Source organism: Sarcophilus harrisii, chromosome 3, assembly GCF_902635505.1.
Source record: "Sarcophilus harrisii chromosome 3, mSarHar1.11, whole genome shotgun sequence".
NCBI lineage: Eukaryota > Metazoa > Chordata > Mammalia > Dasyuromorphia > Dasyuridae > Sarcophilus > Sarcophilus harrisii.
In genome coordinates this window covers 233,926,256-233,951,444 of record NC_045428.1, presented here as the reverse complement: position 1 = coordinate 233,951,444, position 25,189 = coordinate 233,926,256, and the positions used below count along the sequence as shown (strand labels likewise).

At 34.3% G+C, this 25,189-nt stretch overlaps 1 protein-coding gene across 6 annotated transcripts in view; it reads left to right on the top strand.

The window, feature by feature from the left end:
* AGPAT3 (1-acylglycerol-3-phosphate O-acyltransferase 3) overlaps positions 1 to 25,189 on the top strand; it is a 139,439-nt gene that overhangs the window by 93,467 nt on the left and 20,783 nt on the right. For all 6 annotated transcript variants that reach the window (XM_031959210.1, XM_031959211.1, XM_023498847.2 and 3 more), the window contains 2 exons: positions 9,062 to 9,231; positions 21,277 to 21,438. In XM_031959210.1, coding sequence (XP_031815070.1) covers positions 9,062 to 9,231; positions 21,277 to 21,438 — 332 coding nt within the window. The remainder of the gene's footprint in view (positions 1 to 9,061; positions 9,232 to 21,276; positions 21,439 to 25,189) is intronic.

Genomic DNA, 25,189 nt, shown 5'->3' with positions numbered 1-25,189 from the left:
ACTTTGTTTTTGGTTCATTTCTGAAACAACAATAAAAATGTTTTACCATAAATATTTTTGTACATATATGAGTCCTTTCCTTTTTTTAACTCCTACTAATGTGATATCAATGAATCTTAAGATAGTCTATAAACATTTATTAAAGCATCTGCTATGTGCTGGGCACTGCACTGGGCATACAGAAAAAAAAAACAACCAAAATGTCCCTTTTGTCAATTTAATTTATTTATTTAAATTAATGTAATGGAGAAGACAACAGTAAACAGCTGCTTACAAACAGGACAAATATAAGTTGGAAATTATCTCAGAAGGAAATGCTGAGAGTAAGGTGGATGGACTGAGAAAGGCTTCTTGCAAAGGGGAACTTAAACCAAGACTTGAAATAGGCAGGGGAGCCAAAAGGCAGAGATAAGGAGGGAGAATTTTGCAGGCAGCAGGCATAATGAAAATATTTACAACCAAGAGATAACGGAGAGTCTTATTCATGAAATAGCCAGGTGGTCACAATCACTGGATCAAAGAATATATGAAAACATGTAAGATATAAGAAGATTGGAAAGGAGAGAGCATTGAATAGCATATAAAAATCTTTGAATGCCAGAGGACTTTGTATTTGATCCTGAATGTGCTAGGAAGTCACTGAATCTAGTTGAATAGGACGGTGACATGGTTGGATCTCTACTTTAGGAAGATCACTTTGGCAGCTCAGTGGAAGATCAATTTAGCAATCCTTTCAAAAAAGGTAATAAGAGTGGATTTATTCTTGATGAAGCCATATTGACTGTCCACTTATATTTTTAGATGTTCACTAGTCATCTCTTTAATGATCTGTTTCTATAATTTTTACAGAAATTGGAGTCAAGCTTACTGGTCTCATTTTTTAGATTTTGTTGTCTTCCCTCTTTTGAAAATTGGGGTATTAAGTTTGGTTTTATCTCACATTTTCCATGATCTTTTAAAAGTCACTCATAATGGCTCAACAATCATATGTGAACATGTTGGTAGAATTGTAAACTGGTTCAAACAAATTAGAGAACAATTTGGAACTATGCTCAGAGGACTATAAAAATGTGCATACTCTTTGACCAAGCACTACTAATTCTATGTCTGTTTCCTAAAGAGATGGAAGGAGAAAAAAACCTAATTCATACCAAAATATTTATAGCAGTTCTTTTTGTGGTGTCATTGAGTTGGAAATTTAGAGGATGCCCATCAATTGGGGAATGGTTGAATAAATTATGATGTATGATTGTGATGAAATACTATTTTGCTATAAGAAATGTTTCAGAAAAATCTAGGAAGATTTATATGAACTGTTGCAACATGAAATGAGCAGAACCAGGAGAACATTGGACATTATAATAGCAACATTGTTAACAATAATGAACTATGAAAGACTTAACTACTCTGATCAAATCAGTGCAGTAAGCTAAGGCAATTATGAATGACTAATGATGAAAAATTCTACCCACCTTCAGAGAACTGATAAATTTTCAGTGCAAATTAAAGCATGTTTTAAACGTTTTCTTGCTTTTTTTTTTTTTTTTTTTTGCAACATGGCTGATATGGAAATATGTTTTTCATAACTTTACATATTATGATAAGTATCATTTTTGCCTTCTCAATGGGTGTGGGAGGGGCTATAGGGAAGGAGAGAATTGGAACTGAAAATTAAAATTAAAAAAAATCTAGATTTTGTGTAACATACTGCATATAGTAGGAGCTTAAATGTTTACTGCAAAGCAATGTATCCCTTGTTTGAATGTACAGAATCTTTTATTAATAGGTGTAAAACTCATACAATATTACTTCTGGATTGGTCTTGGACATCATTTAGTTTGTGGATCCTATCAACCTTATGTGAATAACTGTGGTTAAGTGAAACGATAGTTCTAGTTGTAACATTATCTCTTTCTGAACTCCTCACCCATAGTGTTAAGGCTGTAATTATTATCATATAGGCTCTATATACCCATCCTATAGCAGCGAATTGATTCAATGGATAAAATACTGGACCTAGAATTGGGAAGACTCATCTTTTTGAATTCAGATCTGGTCTCAAACATTTATTGGCTATATTATCCTGGGCAAGTTACTTAACCCTGTTTGCTTCATTTCCTCTTCTGTAAAATGAGCTGGAATGGCAAACTACTTCAGTATCTTTGCCAATAAAACTCACAAGAGTATCATGAAGAGTCAGACATGACTGAAAATGAACAAAAACCTGTATTTGAGGATTTCAAAGGATTTCCTGCTGACCTAGTTTGTAAAATGTAGTATTATATGTTTTATTGTATTTTTGGGGAGTGACAATTAAAGAGGGAGTTACTGGAGTTTAATTTGAGAATCACCACTTCTTTTCTAGTTAAGAAAAACTTTCTGGATAAGGGAGATAATTTTTGTAACTGAATTATGAAAGAATGAAAGCTTGTAGAATGAAGAAATATAGCTTAAGAGAAGAAGTGATGGGAGTAGATTGAAAAAACTGAAAGGAAGAAATGATTAGGTCAGGATTTTTTATTCTTCTGACTTTTTAAAAAATTGAATACTTTTGCTAAGTGAGTTGTAAGAAAAAAAAATGTTACAAGGTTTAGGTCATTGCCTCCTGGCCAATTATGGCATGAGGTGTTTCAAAATTAATTTAAAAATTTTTTCAATTCTCTTTAATTTAAAACAATATGTTATTCAACATTTAGATGATAGGGAGAAAGAGAATGTTAAAAAATCAGATTAATAAAGATTATAACAATAAAACCATTCCATATTTATTAAACACCTACTTTGTAGTTGACACTGTATTAAGCATCGAGGATACACAAAGAGACAAAAGACAGTCCTTACCCTCAAAGAATTAACTGTCTAATGAAGGATACAAGGAAACAAATACACACACACACACACACACACACACACGCACACGCACATGGCACACAATCTTATAGGATTAAATAGGATAAGTAGGAAATGATTTGCAGATGAATGATAGTAAAGTTAAGAGGCAGTAAAAGGCTTCCTGTAGAAGATGGAATTTTAGTTGGGGGTGGCGGCCTGAGTAGGGAGAGGGCAGCAGGTGGAGATGAGCAGGGAGAGAACTCCAGGTATGGGGGATAGCCAAAGAAAATGCCCAAAGCCAGAGTGTGGTTTATGGAACAGTACTAGATCAAAAAGTTTTGGCATTCAAAACCCTTTATAACCTAGTTCTAGTAAGATATTAGATATTATCTTAATTCTCAACACATATTCTTGGAGATTTTGATGGAAAGATAAGGTTGAAAGCTTGTTTTTAGGGATTAAGAAGAGAGAGGAGAATGAATTGATGTTCTTACTGTAGATAGTTTTTTTTTTTTTTTTTTTGAGTTTAACCATAAATGGCAGAAGAGATATAGGACAGTAGTTATTGGGGATGGAAGGATCAAGTGAAGATTTTTTCAGAATGGGCATGTTCATGGAAAAATAGAGAATGAATCAATAGACAGAGATTGAAAATAAGTGCTAGACCAGCAGTGCCATCACTACTGGATTGTATTCCAAAGAGATTCTAAAAGAGGGAAAGGGAACCCATATGTGCTGAAATGTTTGTAGCAGATCTTTTTGTGGCAGCAAGGAATTAGAAATTGAATGGAAAACCATCAATTGGGGAATGGCTGAATAAGTTATGGTATATGAATGTAAGAATATTGCTGTTTTATAAGAAATGTTGAGCAGGCTGATTTCAGAAAAGCCTGGAAAGACTTACATGAACTGATGTTGAGAGAAGTGAGCAGAACCAGAAAAACATTACATATTAACAGCAAGATTGTGTGATGATCATCTATGATAAACTTAGCCCTTCTCAGCAATATGATGATCCAAGATAATTCCAATAGACTTTGGATGGAAAATGTCATCCACACCTAGAGACAGAGCTATGGAAACTGAATGTGGATTGAAACATAGTATTTTCACCTTTTGTTTATTTTTTTATTATTTTTTTTTTGGTGGTGGTGATTTTTCCCTTTTGTTTTGATTTTCTCTTCCCAACATTATTCATATGGGAATATCTTTAAAACTGATTGTACCTATATAACTTATATAAATTTGCTTGGGGAAGGAGAGGTGAGGGAGGAAGGGGAAAAATTGGAACTCAAGATCTTATAAATCTTATAAAAATAAATGTTGAAAACCATCTTTACTTCTAATTAGAAAAGAATATACCATTAAATTAAAAAAAAAACTTAAAAAAAAAAAAAGAAAAGAAAGTGATAGAGTGGAGATGCCAAAGGAGACAGTCTATTAAAGGACATAGGAAGGAATGAGATCACTTGTGCAAATAAGAGGGGTTTACCTTGATAAGGAATATGGCTACTTCATGTGAGACTGAGATGAAGGAAAAGATGGAAAAGTCATATGAACGATAGGAGATGTATAAGAGAGAAGAAAAGGAAGCTTTATGATATCTTTGTTGAAGGATTGTGAAGAAAAAAAGGTACATAGTTTTTAAGGTTTACAGTATCTAGTTGACAGTGATGCTGTTACTCTAACCTTAGCTGTAGCTCTGTTCATTTCCAGGGTCTTTCAGATCTGGATAGCTTGCTCCTATGAGGAGAATATTTATCTTTTTATCAAAAAACTTCAAAGAAAATCTCTCAAAAATTTCCTAACTTTGACTATTTGTAGAGGTTTCTTCCATGTCTGTGTGTTCAAGGTCCTGTTAAGAGCTAAAAGAAATTAATAACTTCTATCATTGTAGATGTTACCTATCTTTAACGTACAACTTTGCTGTCCATACTTGTTTTCTACAAGTATCTGTTTCTCCTTTCCCTATTGTTTCTACAACTCCAACTAGTTTTAATTATCCTTCTTTAATTTTCTAGTCTATGATTTTTCCTTATGTCTCCGTATTTCTGGAATCTCTATTATAAAACCAGATTGCTTCTGTAACTCTTCTGTTTTGTTCAGCTACTTTGAGAGCAGATATTCTCGACTGGTTTATGGATTGACTAGGGAGTAAACACGCATGGTCATGCATATCATGAAAACAAGCTGCTATGGTTTGAATAGAACAGTTAACATACTCTGAGAGACAAAAGAATAAACTTCATTTTCTGAGATGGACATTCCTCAAAAAGACCTCTAATTGAATGACACCCAAGCATCCTATACTAGTATCTCATTTCTATTTTTGAAATGCCTTTAATCCAATACAGTATATATGCTTATTTCTATTACTTAGTCACTAGAATCAGATCACATACAAATATACCTGGCCCACATGTTATATATGTATATTTATGTTCTCAGTTTTGAAGGTAATGAACAATATGTGTTTGCTTGAAATATTACCCTGTAAAATATGTCAAATGTCAAAATTAAATGAGAATGTTCTATACTTGTCCAACAGTGATATGTTGCCATACATACAAATATCTTATGACCATCCTTGTAATGATCATAGCTAACTCAGGCCAGTACCCTATTATTTTCAGTGTGGTATTGGAACAAAATGAGATTCTTCTCAGTCTTTTAAAAGTTAACAAAAGACAGCAAAATAACTGTATGGACATGTATACATATATTATTTAACTTATACTTTAACATATTTAACATGTATTGGTCAACCTGCCATCTGGGGGAGAGGGTAGGGAGAAGGAGGGGAAAAATTGGAACAAAAGTTTTTGCAATTGTCTTGTCAATGCTGAAAAATTACCCATGCATATATCTTATAAATAAAAAGCTATAATAAATAAAAAGGTTAACAAAAGGAGGTTCATTTAGTTATACTAAATTAAGTTTTACAATTTAAGTTTTAGTTTAAGTTAAACTTAAAGCTTAAATTGTAAACCTTAACTTAGATACAGCTTCCCTGGCCTTCATATGTAAAGCATATAATCAGCAGGGCAGGATTTGGTGTAAGATCTTGGGACATTGTCAACTTTCTACATGGCTGGGCCTTTTTATGCCTACATTACACCAAAAGCTACTAGGTAGTTGAATTAAGAGAGGCAAGTTTGTCTTAACTCCTTGGGACAATCAAGGCCAGGGAATAACTTTGTTGGAAAAAATATTCATGAGGGGAAAGAGAACATTCTAATATATATTATTTCGTCACAGATTCATTTTGTGTAATTTGTACATTGTATTGCACTTTGTATGAATACTGAGATAGATTAGTTGCTGAAGTATTTAACAGCATTTGTCCTGGCTACATCTTAGTTCCCAGCAGAGCTCTCACTATCTGTCTGCCCTTGGACTGTAATCAACAGCAACCCTTTTGTCTCTCTGTTAGCCAACTCCTAAAGTTTTCTTATAACTAGAGATAGAATAGAGTTCTTTTCTTGACTAAGGGTTGTACTCCTCCACTCTTTGCTGGCAGAAAGTTCCTGGGAACTCATAACTTACTCTTTTTTGTTTGTTTGTTTGTTTGTTTTGATAATAGTTTTTTATTTTCAAAATGCATACGAAGAAAGTTTTCAACATTCACCCCCACAAAACTTTGTGTTTCAGATTTTTCTTTCTCTCTTCCCCCACTCACCTCCACTAGACAGAAAGTAATTCAATATATGATAACTTACTCTTTATATGATTTAAACATTTCTTTAGCTTAGACATAAAATCATTATGATTGCAATTTACCTTGAGAATAGTATAATGTATGATAATGATGTTAGCTTAAGTCAGTAAAATTTCCAATAGTGCATGTATCAGAGATGGAAAATGTTTTGCAATGTAAATCATCACTTTTTCTCTTCTATGGTCTTTTGTATTTGCTTTGGTGCATTTAGTTTTACTAAATTTGTGAATTTATTGTGTTGGTAATACTATTATGGCAGAGTATTTAACTTTGTGCCTTATTATCTTATAGTGTTCTTGTTTATGTTTTTACATGAATTGTCATAGAAAATCTATACTCAGAAAACCTTTCCTTTGTTCTTTTAAATTCTCAAGAGTATCAGTGTATTGTCAGTCTTGTTTTCTTTCAATTTTTAGTATACATTTTTTTCTTATTGTACATATCTTTTACTGCCTTTTGTTTAGTGGCGCTAAATGGTTACTGCACCACTCCCAATTATAGCTACTATTCTGGGGAGCATGGAGGAACTAGGGACATTTTACTTGATCAAATCAGTAAACATTTATTAAATGCTTACCATGTACCAAGGCTCTGTACTAAGTGCTAGAGTTACAAAAAGAGACAAATATTAATTCCTCTCTTCAAAGAATTAAAAGTCTAATGAGGGAGACATGCAAACAAATCTATGCAAAAGAAGCTAACCAAGATAAATAGGAAATAACTAAAAGAGAAATCACTAGAATTAAGAGGGATTAGGTAAGGCTTCCTGTGACAAAACTTTATTTATCACTTCAGGACAGACACAAACTGAGAGAGTCAAATTTCTGATGATATTTCTACGCAGTGATTGGAGTATCACCTTTTTTCATATGATCCCTAATCTAGTGTTCCCTAAAAACTGACAGGAAAAATAAATAATATGTACTATCAACTGTTTTATTTTTTGTTTTTGTTCAGCTTGTTTCACAATAAGGACCCTCCTTTCCTTTGATCATAATCATTATCTTTTTGCAGTGCTAAAAAAAAAACAAACCTCTACATACCTAATCAATATTTATCTTATTCTAACACTTCCACTTTTTAAATTCTACAAATTTGTTAATATAAATGCTTATCTTTTCCTTCTCTGTATGAATCCCAGGTGGTTGGTTTCCCTTTCTCAAGTCTCTCCCCATTCCACTCCTTCCTTCATTCAACTATAAAAGTTACTTTCCTAAAGCAATGGTTTGATGTGTTACTCTTTAATTGAATAAATTCGAGTGGCTCTCTGTTGTTTCCAATATCAAATATAAAAATTTCTATTTGGCTTTTAAAAGCTCTTCATAATCTTAACTAAACTTCTTGCAACTTAGTCCTTCCCCTTCTCCCCCAACAGCTCTGTGATGTAGTGAGACTGGCTTCCTTGTTGACACTTCATTTCCCAACTCTGGGCAGTTTCACTGGCTATCAGTCCCTCATACCCTAGTCTTCCTTAATAGACTCTTAATAAATGCTTATTGATTTGACTGAATAAATGAATTAATTTAGGTAATATTGCCATTTTTATTACAATATGATCATCCTACCCACAAGTAACCAACATTTCTCCAGATGTTTTGATCTGTTTTTCTGTAAAGCATATTTTGTGTCTTGTTAGGTAAACTTGTCAAGTATTGTATGTATTCTGTGCATATTGTAAATAGAATTTCTCTTGGGTAATAATATAGAAATGCTAATGATTTATATGTATTTGTTTCATGTCATGTGATTTTGCTTAAATTATTGTTTCAATTAATTTTTATTAGACAATCTAGGATTTTCTAAGGTGTGCCATCATTTAAAAAAAGTAATAATTCTATTTTGTCTTTGATTATGCTGTATCTTGAATTGCTGGTCATAATGTCATAACACTTTTAGCATGATATTAAATCATTGTGGTGGCAGTGGACATTCTTCTTTTTATCCCTGATCTATGTCTCTAGTTAATTCACATTACATCTAATGCTGGCTCTTGGTTTTAGATATATACTACTTAAAATGTAAAGAAACAGTTCATTGATCTCATGTATTTTCATTTAATTTTTATTTTTTTAATAGTACATGGTGTGTCTTGTCAGAAGCTTTATATATATCATATGTGATTCTTGTTGTTATTTTTATTGTCATGTTTTATAAGTCTTTTGATAAGAAAATTGAAAAGTCTAGAATTCTAGAACATAGTAAGATAAAATGGGTCTTCTTAAACTGGGTCTGTGAACTTTTTGTTTTGATAACTGTCTTTCAATATAATTGGTTTCCTTTGTAATTTTATGTATTTTATTTTCTTCATTTAAGAGCAATTCTGAGAAGGGATCCATAGGTTTCATTAGACTACAAAAGTGGGGTGGGGATGGGATTTTTTTTTTTTAAAGTTAAAAAGCCTTGTTTTAAAGAGATATCTGCTCTCCTGATAGTGTAAAGAGGTAAAGTGCAAAGACTGTGTAGTTCAACTATGATTATATTAATGATCTTTCTTTCCTTTATGTTTTGTAGAGTTAGTTATGCTTCTGGAATGGTGGTCAGGCACAGAATGTACTTTATTCACAGATCAGGAAACAGTGGCCAAGTTTGGAAAAGAGCATGTAGTCATCATCCTTAATCACAACTTTGAAATTGACTTCCTATGTGGCTGGACCATGTGTGAACGATTTGGTGTGTTGGGGGTAAGTAGTTTGAAAATTGAAACCGGAAAAGATGTTCAAAAATAATTTAATGAAAATGAGCAGTAAATAGTTAAAATGTCTGCTTCTGAGAAGTTGTCATAATTTTTAAAGTTTTCTCCTTTAATGTTTATTTCCAGAAGATAGAAAGCAAGTATGTGATTGATAATAACAGCTAGCATTTATAGTACTTTAAGGTTTGTGAATTGCCCAACTAGTAAATGTCTTGAGTCAGTTATAGGCAGAATTCGAGCTCACATCTTTAAAAATTTAAATCCACTACTCGGTTCATGTGCATAACTGTCTCTACATTGAACTGAATATATCTTTGTTCTAAGCATACTTTAGATTTAATACTTTTTCCTCTTATTCCCAGAAGATAGAAAGCATACATATATTATTGAATTGAATGTAGTATTGATTACACTAATTTTCTGATACTATGCTAAGTATTGGGAGTACAAAAAGAGGGAAAAAGACAGTTCCTGTCTTCAAGGAGTTTATAATCCTTTTTTTTTTTATTAAAGCTTTTTATTTACAAAATATGTGCATGGGTAATTTTTTCTTTTTTCTTTCTTTTTTTTTTTTTCAAAAGGCAGAAAATATATTTTTTATTAATTTTTCAGTTTTCATTTGAAAAAAAATTTAAGTTAACATCAACTTTTTTCGGTCTTTCTGGGTCTTCCTTTTTTTTTTTTTTTTTTTTTTTTAATTTAATAGCCTTTTATTTACAGGATATATACATGGGTAACTTTACAGCATTAACAATTGCCAAACCTCTTGTTCCAATTTTTCACCTCTTACCCCCCCCACCCCCTCCCCTAGATGGCAGGATGACCAGTAGATGTTAAATATATTAAAATATAACTTAGATACACAATAAGTATACATGACCAAAACATTATTTTGCTGTACAAAAAGAATCAGACTCTGAATTATTGTATAATTAGCTTGTGAAGGAAATAAAAAATGCATGTGTGCATAAATATAGGGATTGGGAATTTAATGTAATGGTTTTTAGTCATCTCCCAGAGTTCTTTTTCTGGGTATAGCTAGTTCAGTTCATTACTGCTCCATTAGAAATGATTTGGTTGATCTCGTTGCTGAGGATGGCCTGGTCCATCAGAACTGGTCATCATATAGTATTGTTGTTGAAGTATATAATGATCTCCTGGTCCTGCTCATTTCACTCAGCATCAGTTCGTGTAAGTCTCTCCAGGCCTTTCTGAAATCATCCTGTTGGTCATTTCTTACAGAACAGTAATATTCCATAATTTTCATATACCACAATTTATTCAGCCATTCTCCAACTGATGGACATCCATTCAGTTTCCAGTTTCTAGCCACTACAAAAAGGGCTGCCACAAACATTCGTGCACATACAGATCCCTTTCCCTTCTTTATAATCTCTTTGGGATATAATCCCAGTAGTAACACTGCTGGATCAAAGGCTATGCACAGTTTGATAACTTTTTGAGCATAGTTCCAAACTACTCTCCAAAATGGTTGGATTCGTTCACAACTCCACCAACAATGCATCAATGTCATGGGTAATTTTTTCAACATTGACCCTTGCAAAACATTCTGTTCCAAATTTTCCCCTCCTCCTCACCCCATCCTCTAGATGGCAAATAGGCAATACATATTAAATATGTTAAATCCAATATATGTATACATATTTATACAGTTCTCTTGCTGCACAAAAATAATCGGATCAAGAAGGGGGGAAAAAATCCTGAGAAAGAAAACAAAATGCAAGCAAATAACAACAGAGTGAGAATGCTATATTGCGTTTCACATTCAGCTCCTACAGTCCTCTCTCTGGGTGTAGATGGCTTTCTTCATCACTGAACAGTTGGAACTGGTTTAAATCATTTCATTGTTAAAGAGAGCCATATCCATCAGAATTGATCATTGTATAGTCTTGTTGTTACCGTGTATAATGATCAAGGAGTTTATAATCTAATGGGAAGGGAAGATGCAAATTAATATATACAAAGTATGCCAGATATAGGATAAATAGTAAATAATTAACAGAGGGACTAGAGTAGAATTAAAAGGAGTTTGAAAAAGTTTCCTACAAAGGTAGGAAGGAGTACTTGAAGGAAGCCAGGAAGGTCAGTAGTCAGTGTAAAGGAGAAAAAGCATTCCAGGCATGGAGAGAATGACTAGAACTGAGATAGTATCTTGTTTGGGAATTAGGTAGGAGACCAATGTCACTGCCTAGAAGAATTCATGGTGGAGAGTAAGATATAAGAAGACTGGGCAGGTACAGAGTGAGTGTGTGTGTGTGTGTGTGTGTGTGCGCGCGTGCGTGTGTGCGTGTGCATGCATATGCTTTGTTATGAAGAACTTTGAATTCCAATCAAAACATTTTTTATTTTCTCCTGGAGGTAACAGAAGCCATTAGGGTTTATTAAGTGGGGATGCAGGTAGTTCATGCGATCAGATTTATGCTTAGGAAAATCACTTTGATGGCTGAATGGATTTTGTGGGGATTAAAGTAGGGAGAGACTTGAGGCAGACTAACAGAAGACATTGGCATGAGTTGATAAGAGCCTGCACTAGAATGGTGGAGAAAAGGGAACATATTTGAGAACAGTAGCAAAAGTGAAGTCACTAAGCCTTGGTTGGCTACAGCCTGGATATGTGGGAATGAGAGACAGTGGGGTATCTACGATGACTTCTAGGTTATATAATCCTGAGGAACTGGCAGATAATGTTGAGTCCACAATACAACCTTGAAGGACCCCTACGGATAAGAGGACATGATTTCGAGGAAAGCTCAGCAACACAGAGAAAGAGTGGTATCCCAAAAATCTAGAAAGGAGAGAATATCAAAGAAGAGAGAATGATCAACAACTGTGTCAGTGGCTTAAGAGCGATCAAGGAAAATGAGGATTGAGAAAAAATCCTCAGTTGGCCAGTAAGATATTATTGGTAACTTTGGAGAGAACAATTTCATTGGAATGATAAGGTCAGAAGCCAGATTGTGGAGGATTGGGTTAGTGGAGGTATCTATTATAGATGACTTTTTTGAGGAGTTTAGCTGCAAAAGGTAGAAGAAAATGGGTGGATAGTTAGAAAGGATGGAAGGATCAAATGAGGACTTTTTCAAAACGGGGAGATATGGACTTGTTTATAGTAATAGGAAGTAGCCAAAAGAGAGGGACTGAAAATAAGTGAAAGAGCTTGTATGACTGGAGGCAGTCTGTTGAAGGAGGGAATGATGTTAGCTATGTTAGGGAATAAGATTATTTCATCATGGAAAAGGAGCAGAAAGTATCAGAGGTATCTTATAAGCAATGAAGAAAAAGGGAGAAGACAGATTTGATCGCGAATGACCTCTGTTTTTTCTATAAAGTATAAGGCAAAGGTCTCAGTGGTAGGGGGCGGGAATGTAAGTGGTGGTGACAGGGAAGGCTAAGGGGAAGACAGAAGAGGCTTAAGGAGAGATGAAAAGATTTGGAAGAACAGCTGTGGAAAATGGAATACTGAGTGGGACAAGGAAGGGACTATAGTGAAGGCCCATTTGATGTTCTGTACCAAAATTTGTAGTCGACCTAGTCAGAATGTTGTGTGATTTTTCTCAGCCTTTGTTTAGTAGCATATGTAGGTACAAGGGTGATAAACCTTCAAGGTTAAGGTTTGACTAGATGTAATCAGCTACATGATAAGAGTGCTAGGTATTCAAGAGAAGAGAACAGTATAGAGTTAAATTAGTTCATCAAGTCAAGATGGGGAGAGGGGGAAAGAGTGGCTACTGTAGAGGAGATGGCCTGGGAGAGAATTAAAAGGTCAAGGGGTTGGAACTTGTGGTGCAGTGCAAAGAGTAGGCTTTTGTAAAAGAAGACAGAGAAGTGTATGGTCAAATATGGGATTTCCAGAATTTTGAACAGAGAATGGTATATATGTGAGTATGTAAATCAAGGGTATAATCATCTTTGTATGTGACTGAGAATCTACTCCTTCTGAGCAAGAGATAAAATCTAAAATCACTGAACTAAATTATTGAAATAAAACAAATGCCATTATAGCAAAGATCTGCTCTCAAGTCAGCATTTATTAAGTGCTCATTGTGCAAATCACTCTGCTTAGTGGTGAGATAAGATCAGTACTTGTGTTCAGGGAGCTAATCTTTTAATAATGAAATCTAAGACTTCTACACATCAATTTAATATAGAACTGAATGTGACAAATACTGATGATTCCTAACTCCTAAGAATGAGAAGATTTGAATTCAGGTCCATCTTACTCCAGAATCAGTTCACTACCCACTGTGCCACCTAGTTTTCTCTATGGGTTGATTTGTCAAGAGAGGATAGAATGTTGAAAAAAGAAATAAGATAGAGGACAGAAAAAAATGTCAGCTAATAAAGAAGCCAGATAAGTAGGATTTAGGGGAAGAGGAAGAAGGAGCAAGGAAGGAAAGTCAAATAAAATAGAGTTGAGATAATATCATATGTTGCATAGTGGGTAAGGAGGATGAAAATGGAGGAGGTTTGGCCCACCAAAAGTCACCAGAAATCCTTAGAGAAAACAGTTTCAATAAAGTGATGATAATAGAATCCAAATTGCAATTGATGAGGAAGTGTGCTTATTCAGCACACAGCAAGCACAAATTGCATCAGAACATTTTTGGTTCTTGGAAACCGAGTGGATATCTTTCAGCTGGGGATGGCTGAATAAGTTATGGTATATGAATAATGGAATATTATTGTTCAGAAATAATGAATAAACAATAAAGAAATGATGAGCAGGCTGATTTCAAAAAAGCCTGGAAAGATTTACATGAACTGATGCTAAGTGAAGTGAATAAAACCAAAAGAACACTATACATAGTAACAAGATTATGTGACGTTCAGTTGTGATGGACTTGGCTCTTCTCAAAAGTGTGGTGATTCAAGTCATTTCCAATAGACTTGGGATGGAAAATGCCATCTGCATCCAGAAAGAGAACTATAGAGACTGAATGTGGATAGTAGCTTAGTATTTTCACCTTTATTTGTTTCTCATAATTTTTTTTCATTTGTTCTAATTTTTCCTGTACAATATGACACATATGAAAATATGTTTGAAAGAATTGAACACATTTAATCTATATTAGATTGCTTGCTGTCTTGCAGCAATGGGGGAAGGCAAGAGATGAAAGAAGAAAAATCTGTAACACAATCTTACAAAAATGAATGTTGAAAAATATCTTTACATGCATTTGGAAAACAAAATGCTATTTAAAATTTTAAAAATTTAAAAATAAGAACATCTTTGATTCTGAAACAAAGATATGTTGGTAGCTTGAAGGGGTAGTGGAATCAAAGGAAAGAGTTATTTTAGAATGGAGAGCAAAAATGTATAGGTCAGAAGAAAAGGAGATAGATTAGAGGAAGAAATTTGAAAATGTAAAACAATGAATAATTGTTGTAGAGATCAGGATAATTAAAATGTGTAATTCTTCAAATGGGGCCACTAGTGGTCCAATGGATAGAGCACTTGGCTTGGAGTCAGGAAGACCTAATTCAGATTCAGCCTCAGACACTTATTAGCTGTTTGACCTTAAGCAAATCACTTAATTCTGTTTGCCTCAGTTTCGTCATCTCTAAAATGAGCTGGAGAAGGAAATGGCAAAAAGAGGATAGAAAAAAATGTCAGCGAATATCTCTGCTGAGAAAACCCCAAATGGGGTCACAAAAAATTAGACACAACTGAAAACAATTGAAGCAATTCCAGAAATAAATCAAGATCTATAGAGTAGAGAAAAAGGTAATTTTTAATGATAGTGTTCAGTTATAAAAAAAATTACTGTATGGTTCGGGTACTAGATCCCCTTTCCCAAATTAATTAATCAGAGACATCATCAGGTACAAAGAGAAAGCATTTATTTTATCCCTGCAAGGAGAGGCCCATTCACACCTGGGAGTCATTCCAAGTCCCAACATCTGCTCCTGAACCTGACAGGCCAGAAGTAGAATACCTGGTTAAATAGGAAAAGACCCAAAACTTTTCATTGGATAGGCTAAAAGGATGTAACCATCCTTGAACAATGGCCATCAACATTGTCTACCTCCCACAGGTCACATCACTTCTTGCAACTTCCTGTCACTTCCTGTAACCCAGGGTTCAAGGCCTGGGAATCGGGATCATGTGACTTTCTGAAACTCTGGGTGTAGGGATCATGCAACTCAGGCCTAGTCTCAATACTGAGAAATACTTCATCCAATTAGTCCCATTCGATACAGATGAAAAGGACTGTTCCCCCAAGCTTTATCAAAAAGGAGCCTAGTACATAAAGGAAAGAATTCAATTCTATTTAGCAAGTATTTATTAAAAGCGTATTATATGTAAATTACTCTGCTAGTTCTTATGAAGACATGGAGATCCTTATCACCAATGTGTCCAAAAAGGACAAGCTTATAATGCTAGAGTAGACTCAGACTACCAGACATGGCAGGGAATCCTTGGGAGCAATGGAGTTGGAAACAGCAACAGCAAGGGTAATTTACTATTGAAGATTTGTGCATGTCATGATCTCATCACCAGTACTGTATTCTGTTTACTTAAATGCAATAAAACTTGGAATGCACCCTCGTAGCAAACATTGGCATTGAAAAGACTATGTGATTATAAGGAGAAAAGACAGACAGAATGTGAGAGTGACCAAGGCAATGTGTGGTGCAGAGTGCTGAACTGATCATAGACCTATTCTCTCCTATCTGAATATTCACATTCAACACAAGTGGTAGCCCCAAGACAAAATGACTAATAGAAGAATTTATGTCAATATTGGGGTGCTTCTCTGAGAGGGAACTTTTGTTGCCAATTTGGAGAGTAAGTTGAGCCAACAAATAGTTTGCGACAATGGAGCAGAAAAGGAGCTTCCAGAGATTTGGTATGCAGTACTGCATTTGCTCATCTTGGTCAGAACACTCACAAATATCAAGACTGGTTTGATGAAAATGATGGGAAAATTCAAAAGCTGCTAAATGAAAAATGAGGATTCCATAGGCTGTACCAGCAGGATAGTTCAATCATCTCTAAGAAGGTAGCATTCAATTCCATCAAAAGTAAAATACAATTGAAACTTAGATTGTTGCAGGATTCTTGGCTCAGTAAAAAGGCAGATGAAATTCAGTTCTGTGCTGATAGTAAAAATCCAAAGTATTGGATGCTCTATATGATGCACTGAAGTCTATTTATGGGCCAAAGACCATACATCTCAATTACTCAGTGCTGATGGCGCCATGCTGATTAATGATAAGGACATCGGTTCTAGTGAGATAGAACTTCCCTAGTTCTTCCCTAGTGTTCTGAACAGACTGTTATCAATCAATGCTAAGGTATTGATCATTTATCTCAATTTGAAATCAGTCAGTCCCTAGATGAAAGTTCCAGCTGAAGAAGAGATTTTTGAATGCCATTAGGCTACTTTAATGCAGTATAACACCATGTGCAGATTCTATTCCAGCTGAGATTTACAATTGCTGGAGGGGGTCCGGGGGAGGGGAGCGGGAGCGGGGTTCATTGCTCATTCAAAAGCTGATTGAAATTTTCTAGATTATATGGTAAGAAGTTATATACCAAGAGCTCAAGGATGCCTCTTTGTCCATCTTTATAAAGGTAAAGAGAATAGATTGTCTTGTGACACTCATAGACATGTCTCTCTCTCTCTCTTAGTCATTGCTGGCAAAATTATTGCCAGAGTCCTTACCCTTCACTTAGAAAAAAGGTCATCTATCTGAAAGCCAGTGTGACCTCAGAAGGTGCTGAGGAATAGTCAATATGGTGTTTACTGGAAAAAATCCAGCAGCAGAACAGAGATCTGTATATATTTGTAGATCTGACCAAGGCCTTTGATACTGTCTGTCATGAGGGCTTGTGGAAAATTGTCAAAGTTTGGTTGCCCAATATGTCAATTTCATGATTGCTCAGGTTCTGGACAATGCTCTTGAGCTTTCTCAGTCACCAATGGAGTGAAACAAGGCTTTTTAGCATGATGTTTTCAGCCATATTGTCAAATGCTTTTTGTAATGGGCTGAGGTTTGAGTTGATGCACTGAGGTCCCAAGTACATGACGCTAAATAGTAATTGGACTATACTCTATTAATATACATGATTGGATAAAGAATGGTCCCTGCCTACTCTCTGTGCAAGTCCTGATGTGTTGTACAGGAAATGACGATTTTGGTGGGTGGAGGCAGAGAGAGGAACAGGAAGAGAAGCTGGGAGAGATTGGGCCTGGGTTCTTGTCTCCTAGCTGCTGGTAGTGTGGCTGCTGATCCAGCTAGCTTCTTGACTCAGCTGCACACATTGCTATCGCCGATTCTCTTCCACCTCCGATCCTTCTTCACTGAGAATAAAGACTGACGATTTTCCCCTAACCTGAATTCCTGACTCCTGCTGATTTAAAAATACACGGTCTTCACAGCTTTTGATGAGGACAAATGTGGAAACAAAGTCAGCTGCCGCACTTAGTTGTAAATTCAATTGTGAATTCTTCAGTTTGAAAAGGCTTCAAACCAAAGCCAAAATCAAAGTAGAGGGAGTGTTGGTGCATGACTTTTTATTTACAGGTTATTGTGTATTCAATGCAGCCTCTGAAGCAGAAATAGAACAAAATATGGATCAATTCTTTGCTGCTTATGCTAATTTTAGCTTAACAATTAACACCAAAAAAACCCAGGTCTTCCATCAGGCAATGCCACACCATCTATGTGTGTAACCATCAGTTACAATAAGAGGTGAAATTTTGAATGTTGGGGATAAGTTCACTTACTTTGGTAGTATACTTTCCAGGAATGTCCCATGTTGATAATAAGATTGACACACACATTGTCAGTGCTAGCTCCATGTTTGGAAGACTCTGAAGGAAGTGTGGGAGAAGAGAGGTATTAGACTGAAGGTCTACCTCATTCTTGTATGCCTAAGAAACCTGGACAGTCTACCAACACCATGCCAGGAAACTGAATCACTTTCATTTGAATTGTCTTAGGAAGATTCTGAAGGTCACCTGGCAGGATAAGATGCTAGACATTGAGGTCTTTTTTCAAACTAAACTTCAAGCATTTCAACTCTAAGCTAGAGAACACAACTCAATTGGGCTAGCCACATTATTCAAAAGCCAGACGTATCCTTGTCAAAAAATATATATTTTATGGAGAATTCACAAAAAGCAAAGACAAAGTGTCAAAGAAAGCAATACAAGGACCCTTTCCAGGTATCTCTTTAAGAACTTTAAAATCTGTTGTATAACATGGGAGACAATGGCAAAGGACTACTCAGCATGGAGTGCCCTCATCAGAGAAGGTGTCATGCTCTTTGAGCAAAGAAGAATTGAATTAGTCCAAAGTAAACGTGAAATAACGCAGAATTAGAGAAACCACCTCAAATGTTCCTATGGACTTTTTGTGTTCAGTCTGTGGCAGAGCATTCTGAGCTCAGCCAGTTGGATACACTGTAACTAGATTCTAACATAGTGATGTCATTTTGGTCCTCTTTGAAAACAAAACTAACAACATGCTAGTCCTTGGGGATACAAAGACAAAATATAGCAACACTTTCTGCTTTTAAGGTTTGGCAAAGTTTGTTAGAATTTATTACAAGCTACTTCCTTAGCCCAACACTATAAATATTCTTCTAACTGATTTCCCTTCTTTAGGTTCCTTTCCACTCCAATTATCTTTGACCATGTCACTCTCCTTCTCACATGGTTTTTGAATACCTCCAGGTAAATTATAAAGCTCTTTATAACCTGACTCTTCTAACTTTTCTATTCTTTTTTGTTGTTGTTTTTATATGTATATATCATAGGAGTTTATGCAAGCAGCAATTTAACTTTTCTATTCTTGTTAAACTTTACTACTCTCCACATATGCTATAATCCAACTTTATTGTCTTTTTTACTATTAATTTTAGATGATAATTCATTTTCCAACTCCATGCCTTTTCACGGACTATCCTACATGACTGGAACACTTTCTCATCTTGATTTCTTAGTTTCTCTGGCTTTCTTTAAAAAACAGCTTAAAAGTCCTTCTTTGGGAGGCCTTTCCTAATTCCTCCAATTACTACTAGTTCCTCACCTTCTGAGATTATCTTCCATCTACTGTGAATATAATGTATTTGTTGTTCAGTCATTTTCAGTTTGTCCAACTCTTTGTGACCCTACTTAGGATTTTCATGGCAGATACTAGTATGGTTTGACATTTTTTTCAGTATATTTTATAAATGAGGAAACTCTTCCAGGGTTACATAGCTTGTGTCTGAGGCCAGATTTGAAGTCCACAAAGATAAGTCTTCCTGGATTCAGGCCCCGCACTGTATCCATTGTACCACCTGAGTAGCCTAGGCATGTTTTGTATATATTTAATAATTTGCATGTTGTACTTTCCATTAGAATGTGAGCTTCTTGAGACGAGTGACTGTTTTTGTCTTTTTTTGTATCCTTAGAACTTAACAGTATTTAGGACATAGTAAGTTTTCAACAAGTATATTTTTGAACAAAATGTCTGAATTATATGGGTGTCCCCACATGTTTATTACTTTAAACCATACCTATTTGCACTAAATCTAAGTTCCTCTGTATAGTTCCTCAGGTACATTGATGGAGCAGCATCTTGGAGCAGAGTAGTAAGGTATGGAATTAAAGATAGAGGTGAAGAAATTAGCCTTGGCAAACAGAAGAATCAGCTATTTTCCAAGATGGAAGAGAAGGGAAAGAAAATGGCTAAAGATTGATCACATTTTTGAACTGCATAGGAGGGGAAGTTGAAGTACATTACACATTACATTAATGATCCTTATCTTAATAAAATAGAGGTGCCCAGTTATCATTAGATGGACATATGAGAAGGAAGAAGGGTAGATATCTGGACAGAAGATATACTGGCAAAAGAATGTTTCTAATTTATTGTAGTAGAATTTAGGCTTCCCCTTCTGTAATCCTTGTTCTTTTTTCCACTTCACATCAATCTGACACATCTGAAATATCAGCACCTTATATTATAAGGTTATTTTCAAGTTTCAAGTTTAATTGAGTCAAATTCTTTGTTAGGAAGAAGCAAATTTTTAAAAAAATTTCTCCAAAGTTTTGAGTTTGCTCTAAAAGGTTAAGAACTCAGGAACTAATGGATTTGGTGATATCTTTGAAAAATTTGAAAGCAGATTGATTGCAATGTATAATAGTGTCTGGTCACAACTCTTATTTCTCATAGGAATTCTGCCAAGCTACACAAGAGTCATGGTGGCAGCTTATTGCCTTATCAGGGTTATCATTAGATACTAAATGGTCAAACATGGTCTACAGCATGATGAAACATCTTCTGAAACCAGGATTCTTTCCTTTTTTTTGAGTGTGTGTTATGGACCCCTTTGTAGTCTGCTGAATCAAATAGACTCCTCAGAAATATACTTTCAAAACTATAAATTTAAAGACAGAATTACAAAGAATTACAAATTCAATTATATTGAAATTAAGTTATAAAAATATTTTTAAAAACGAGTTTGCAGAATCCAGGTTAAGAACTCTTGGTCTAAAAGGATCCCTATTCAGGCCAATATAGTATTATTCTTATTTTGCAAATGAAGAAACTGAGGCGTATAAAAAGAATTTTTTGCCTTATATAAGCAAATTTTTAGAGAAACTAGCATGGGAATAAAAGTCTTCTATTCCAGATCAAATATTCTATTCACTAGATAGTCTTACCTGAATTTCTCCCTAGTTAAACATTGAAAATTTTTTTTTACTTGTTAAAGGATTAAAATGTTTATCTGACTATCCTGAGTACATGTAGGTAAATGCTTGCAGGGGGCAATTTTCTTTTAGTTAGAAAACAATATCTTAAAAATAATTTGTGTTAAAAGTTTTCTTAGCTTTTTCATGAAGTAAAAATAATCTAAAAATGTCATTTAAAAGAAAATTTATAAAAGAATATGACTTTGTTCCATTGTACTATAAAATTTATTGTTATTCATATTCTATAAGAAACCTAAAAAGCCTACTATAAGTGAAAAGGTAAATTGTGGGTGTACATTTTTCTGCTTTTCTCTCTCTAGAGCTCTAAAGTCCTGGCTAAGAAAGAACTGCTTTATGTGCCCCTTATTGGCTGGACATGGTACTTTCTCGAGATTGTATTCTGCAAGAGAAAATGGGAAGAAGACAGGGATACTGTTATTGAAGGATTAAAACGTTTGTCTGATTATCCTGAGTACATGTGGGTAAGTTCTTGCAGAAGGAAATTTTTTAGTTAGAAAATAGAATCTTCAAAATAATTTGTGTTAATGTTTAATATCTTAGCTTTTATGTTGTAGAGATCATCTAGAAATATCTTTTAAAAGCAAATTTATGAAAGAATATACTTTCATTATATCTCCTATAAAATTTATTACTCAATATTCTGTAACAAACACAAAATTTGAAATGAATGAATGAATGAATGAAAAGGTAAAATATATACCTTTTCATATATATCATAAAAGGTAATTGTATGTCTGTGGTAAGCAAGTAAAGCTCACTGAAAAAAACTAAAGAAACAGTTGTTTGCCTTTAATTTTATTTAAAGTTTTTGAAAACTATAAGGTTTCAGAATTTTAAGAGTAAAAGCTAAACAATGATATTCGAAAGACCCTGCATAATAAAAGCTTTTATAACTTTGGACAATGCTGTCCAACTATTAGGATAGCAAAATCGGCCCAGGCTTTTCCTGCTTAGCTTGTGCCCTGAATTTGGTATAGAGCTAGTCCTAGTCATGTGAAAGGACAGAAGGAGGTGAGAACTTTCCTTTTCCTTAAAGAGGAAATGTTCCTCTTGTTGAAACTTTTTGTGTTTCCAACCCAGTTGTGGATGTATCAGCAGTAAGAAAATAGATAAAATGTTTTATTTTGCAGAATTTTTCTTTTTTTGAAAAATTTCTTCAGAAAGATAATTGATCAACATTGCCAGCTAAGTAGCCCAACTAAGATTATTCTTTACAGGGAACTTCTTTTTTTAATGGCTTAATTATTAGAAAGATAAAATGAATTTTCCTCTTTACATTGAGGTCTCTCATATCACCTGTACTCCACCTGTCTAATTTTTAGCATCCTCTTTGAAAAGTTTGATGGGGAAGGAGACTGAAATTATTAACTAAAAGTAGTTTGAGAGAATCATTTATGGACATCTGAAATCTATACTCTATCTGGTGTGGTATCAATATCATGGCCAGTTAAAACAATAAACTGGATATCTTTTAAAGCCTTGGATTTAACTATGGCATTTCAAATTCTTCTCTTGTTGCTAATCAGTGGAAGACTAACCTCCCCCTCCCCCCCCCCCCCGGGGGAAAAAGTGACTTGGGGGGTTAAGTGACTTGCCCAGGGTCACACAGCTAGGAAGTGTTAAGTGTCTGAGGTCACATTTGAACTCAGGTCCTCCTGACTTCAGGGCCAGCACTCTATGCACTGCACCATCTAGCTGCTTCTAGTGGAAGGCTTTTTTATTCCACTTACAAATCTAGAACAAAAGTTCCTTTCCAAAGAGATATCTTGAAATTTCATTCTTACTCTCATAAAATTTGAGCTAAAAGAACCTTTTAGAAGCAACCTAGTCTAAACTTCTCATTTTACTATAGTAATTCAGGCTTTCATCCACTCTCTTTAAGACTATTACAATAACTTCTTAATTGGTTTTAGTTCTTTTAATCTATTCTATATTCAGCTGCCAAAACAACCTTCTGAAAGCTCAAATCAAGATTCCATCATTCTCCTGCCTAAAAACTCTGGCTTCAAGATGAAACACTTAACTCCTCAGCTCTTTGTCATTATATTTTTCTATCCCAATTGTACCCTGCAGTTAAACTGCTCCTGGCTGCTCCTGAACATGACATTTTATCTTTGCATTTTGCATTTTACCTTACATAATACTTGTGTAAATATTCCAAATTTCTCCCTGTTCCAAAGAGGATGTTAACTCCTTGAGGGTAGAGAATGGTTTATTTTTCATTCTGTATTCTTAGTATCTAACATAGTACATGATAGGTGCTCAATAAATATAAGTTGAATTGAGTTGAAGTAGAAGAAATTATTGAATAGACACCCGGTGTATTTGCTCATATAAAGGTAAAAGAATTTTGTATAAGAAGAGTAAATCTCTGAAATTAAAATAAGAAATAGATTGAGGAAAAAAACCACAGTAACTATATTAGCTCTGAAAAATATATCTGATGTTTAGAACATATAAGGAATATATAAAGCATATCAATAAGACCGATAATACATGATCTCCAACAAAGCAATGATCAAAGGATAAGAACAGTTTTTGAAAGAGGAAAAACAAAATATTTTTCTTTTTTTCTTTTATATTTTTATTTTCCCATTACATATGAAATAATTTTTTTAATATTTGTTTTTAAAACTTTTGAGTTCCAGATTTTCTCCTTTCTCCCTCTAAAAAGGCATATGTGAAGTTATGCAAAACATTTCCCTAAAAGTTATGAAAGGAAATATAAATATCCCCTCCCTCTAAAAAAAAAAAAATCAGGAAAAATTAAGTTAAAAAAATATGCTTCAATTTGTATTCAAACACAATCAGTTCTTTCTCTGTGTATGGCTAGCATTTTAAAAAATATATATATCATGAGCCCTTCAGAATAGTCTTGGATCATTGTATTGCTGATAATAGCAAAGTCATTCATAGCTGATCACTCCACAATATTGCTGTTACTTTGTACACAGTACTTTTCACTTTACTTGAGTTCATAGAGGACTTTCCAGGTTTTCTGAGAGCATTATTTTTTATAGAACAATAATATTCCATCATAATCATATACCACAATTTATTCAGCCATTCCCCAATTGATGAGCATCCCCTTAGTTTTTTACTTCTTTGTCCTGAGAAAGGAGCTGCTATAAATATTTTTGTACATATAGGTCTTTTTCCTTTTTAAAAAAACTCTATTTTGGGATTCATGCCTAATACTAGTATTGCTAGATCAAAGGATATGCATGATTTTATAGTCCGTTGAACATAGTTCATATCTTTTGATCATTTATCAGTTGGGGAATGGCTCTTTTTTTGTCTATTTTTTCTTTGTTTTTATATATATGTATATGTACACATATGTACATATATATATATATATTTTACATGTGCCCAGTAGAACATTAAGGATTAAAAATATTTAACAAATTATCAGATCAAGAAAGTATATATATTCATAGAAGAAATTATATTCATAAATGCCTGTTTTCTCTTTACTTCCTTGTAAATTGTTCTTTGCTTTTCAGCTGAACACCCCATTTACTTTATTCTTTTTCTCCCTTTCATGCCCCCTCCCACTACTGTAGCCCAAGCAAACTACAATTAAGAAAAGATATATTTATGTATACACATACACACACAAAGTCTTTCTTGTCCCTTCTGATTCTTTGCTTAAATTTTGCTCCATAACTTGCCTTGCCATTATTTAACCTCCCCCTACTCAAGGATCCCTCCCTTGTCTTCTTCCTTTACCCTTTCCTTCCCCATACACCTATCCCTTCCCCTTTTTTCTTTATAGATTTTTGAGGTTACTATACCCTTCATGGTATATTTATGTAATGTTGCCTATTGAACTCATTCTCAATGTGAGTAGTTTTCAAAACTATAAGCCCTCTTCCCCCTTCTAATGCTTCTTTGTTTATTCTTTCTCTGCACCTCACTTGTATAATATGATGGCTATTTTTTACCTTAACTCTGCCAATCTTTCTTTCTAGCTACCCTATTGTTGAGGTGAATCTTAAACACATAGTATACATTTCCTTTTTGAGTTCCTTAAAATTAATCTTTAATAGTGGCTCTTATATTTTAAATTTTCTGTTAAGTTTGGGTTTGGTTGATAGAAAGTCCTGAAAATCTTCAAGTTTGTTGAATGTGAATTTTTTCTCATTCAAAATAATAATTTTGTTGGATACAATATTTTTGACTGCAAGCCTATTTCTTTTGATTGTCATT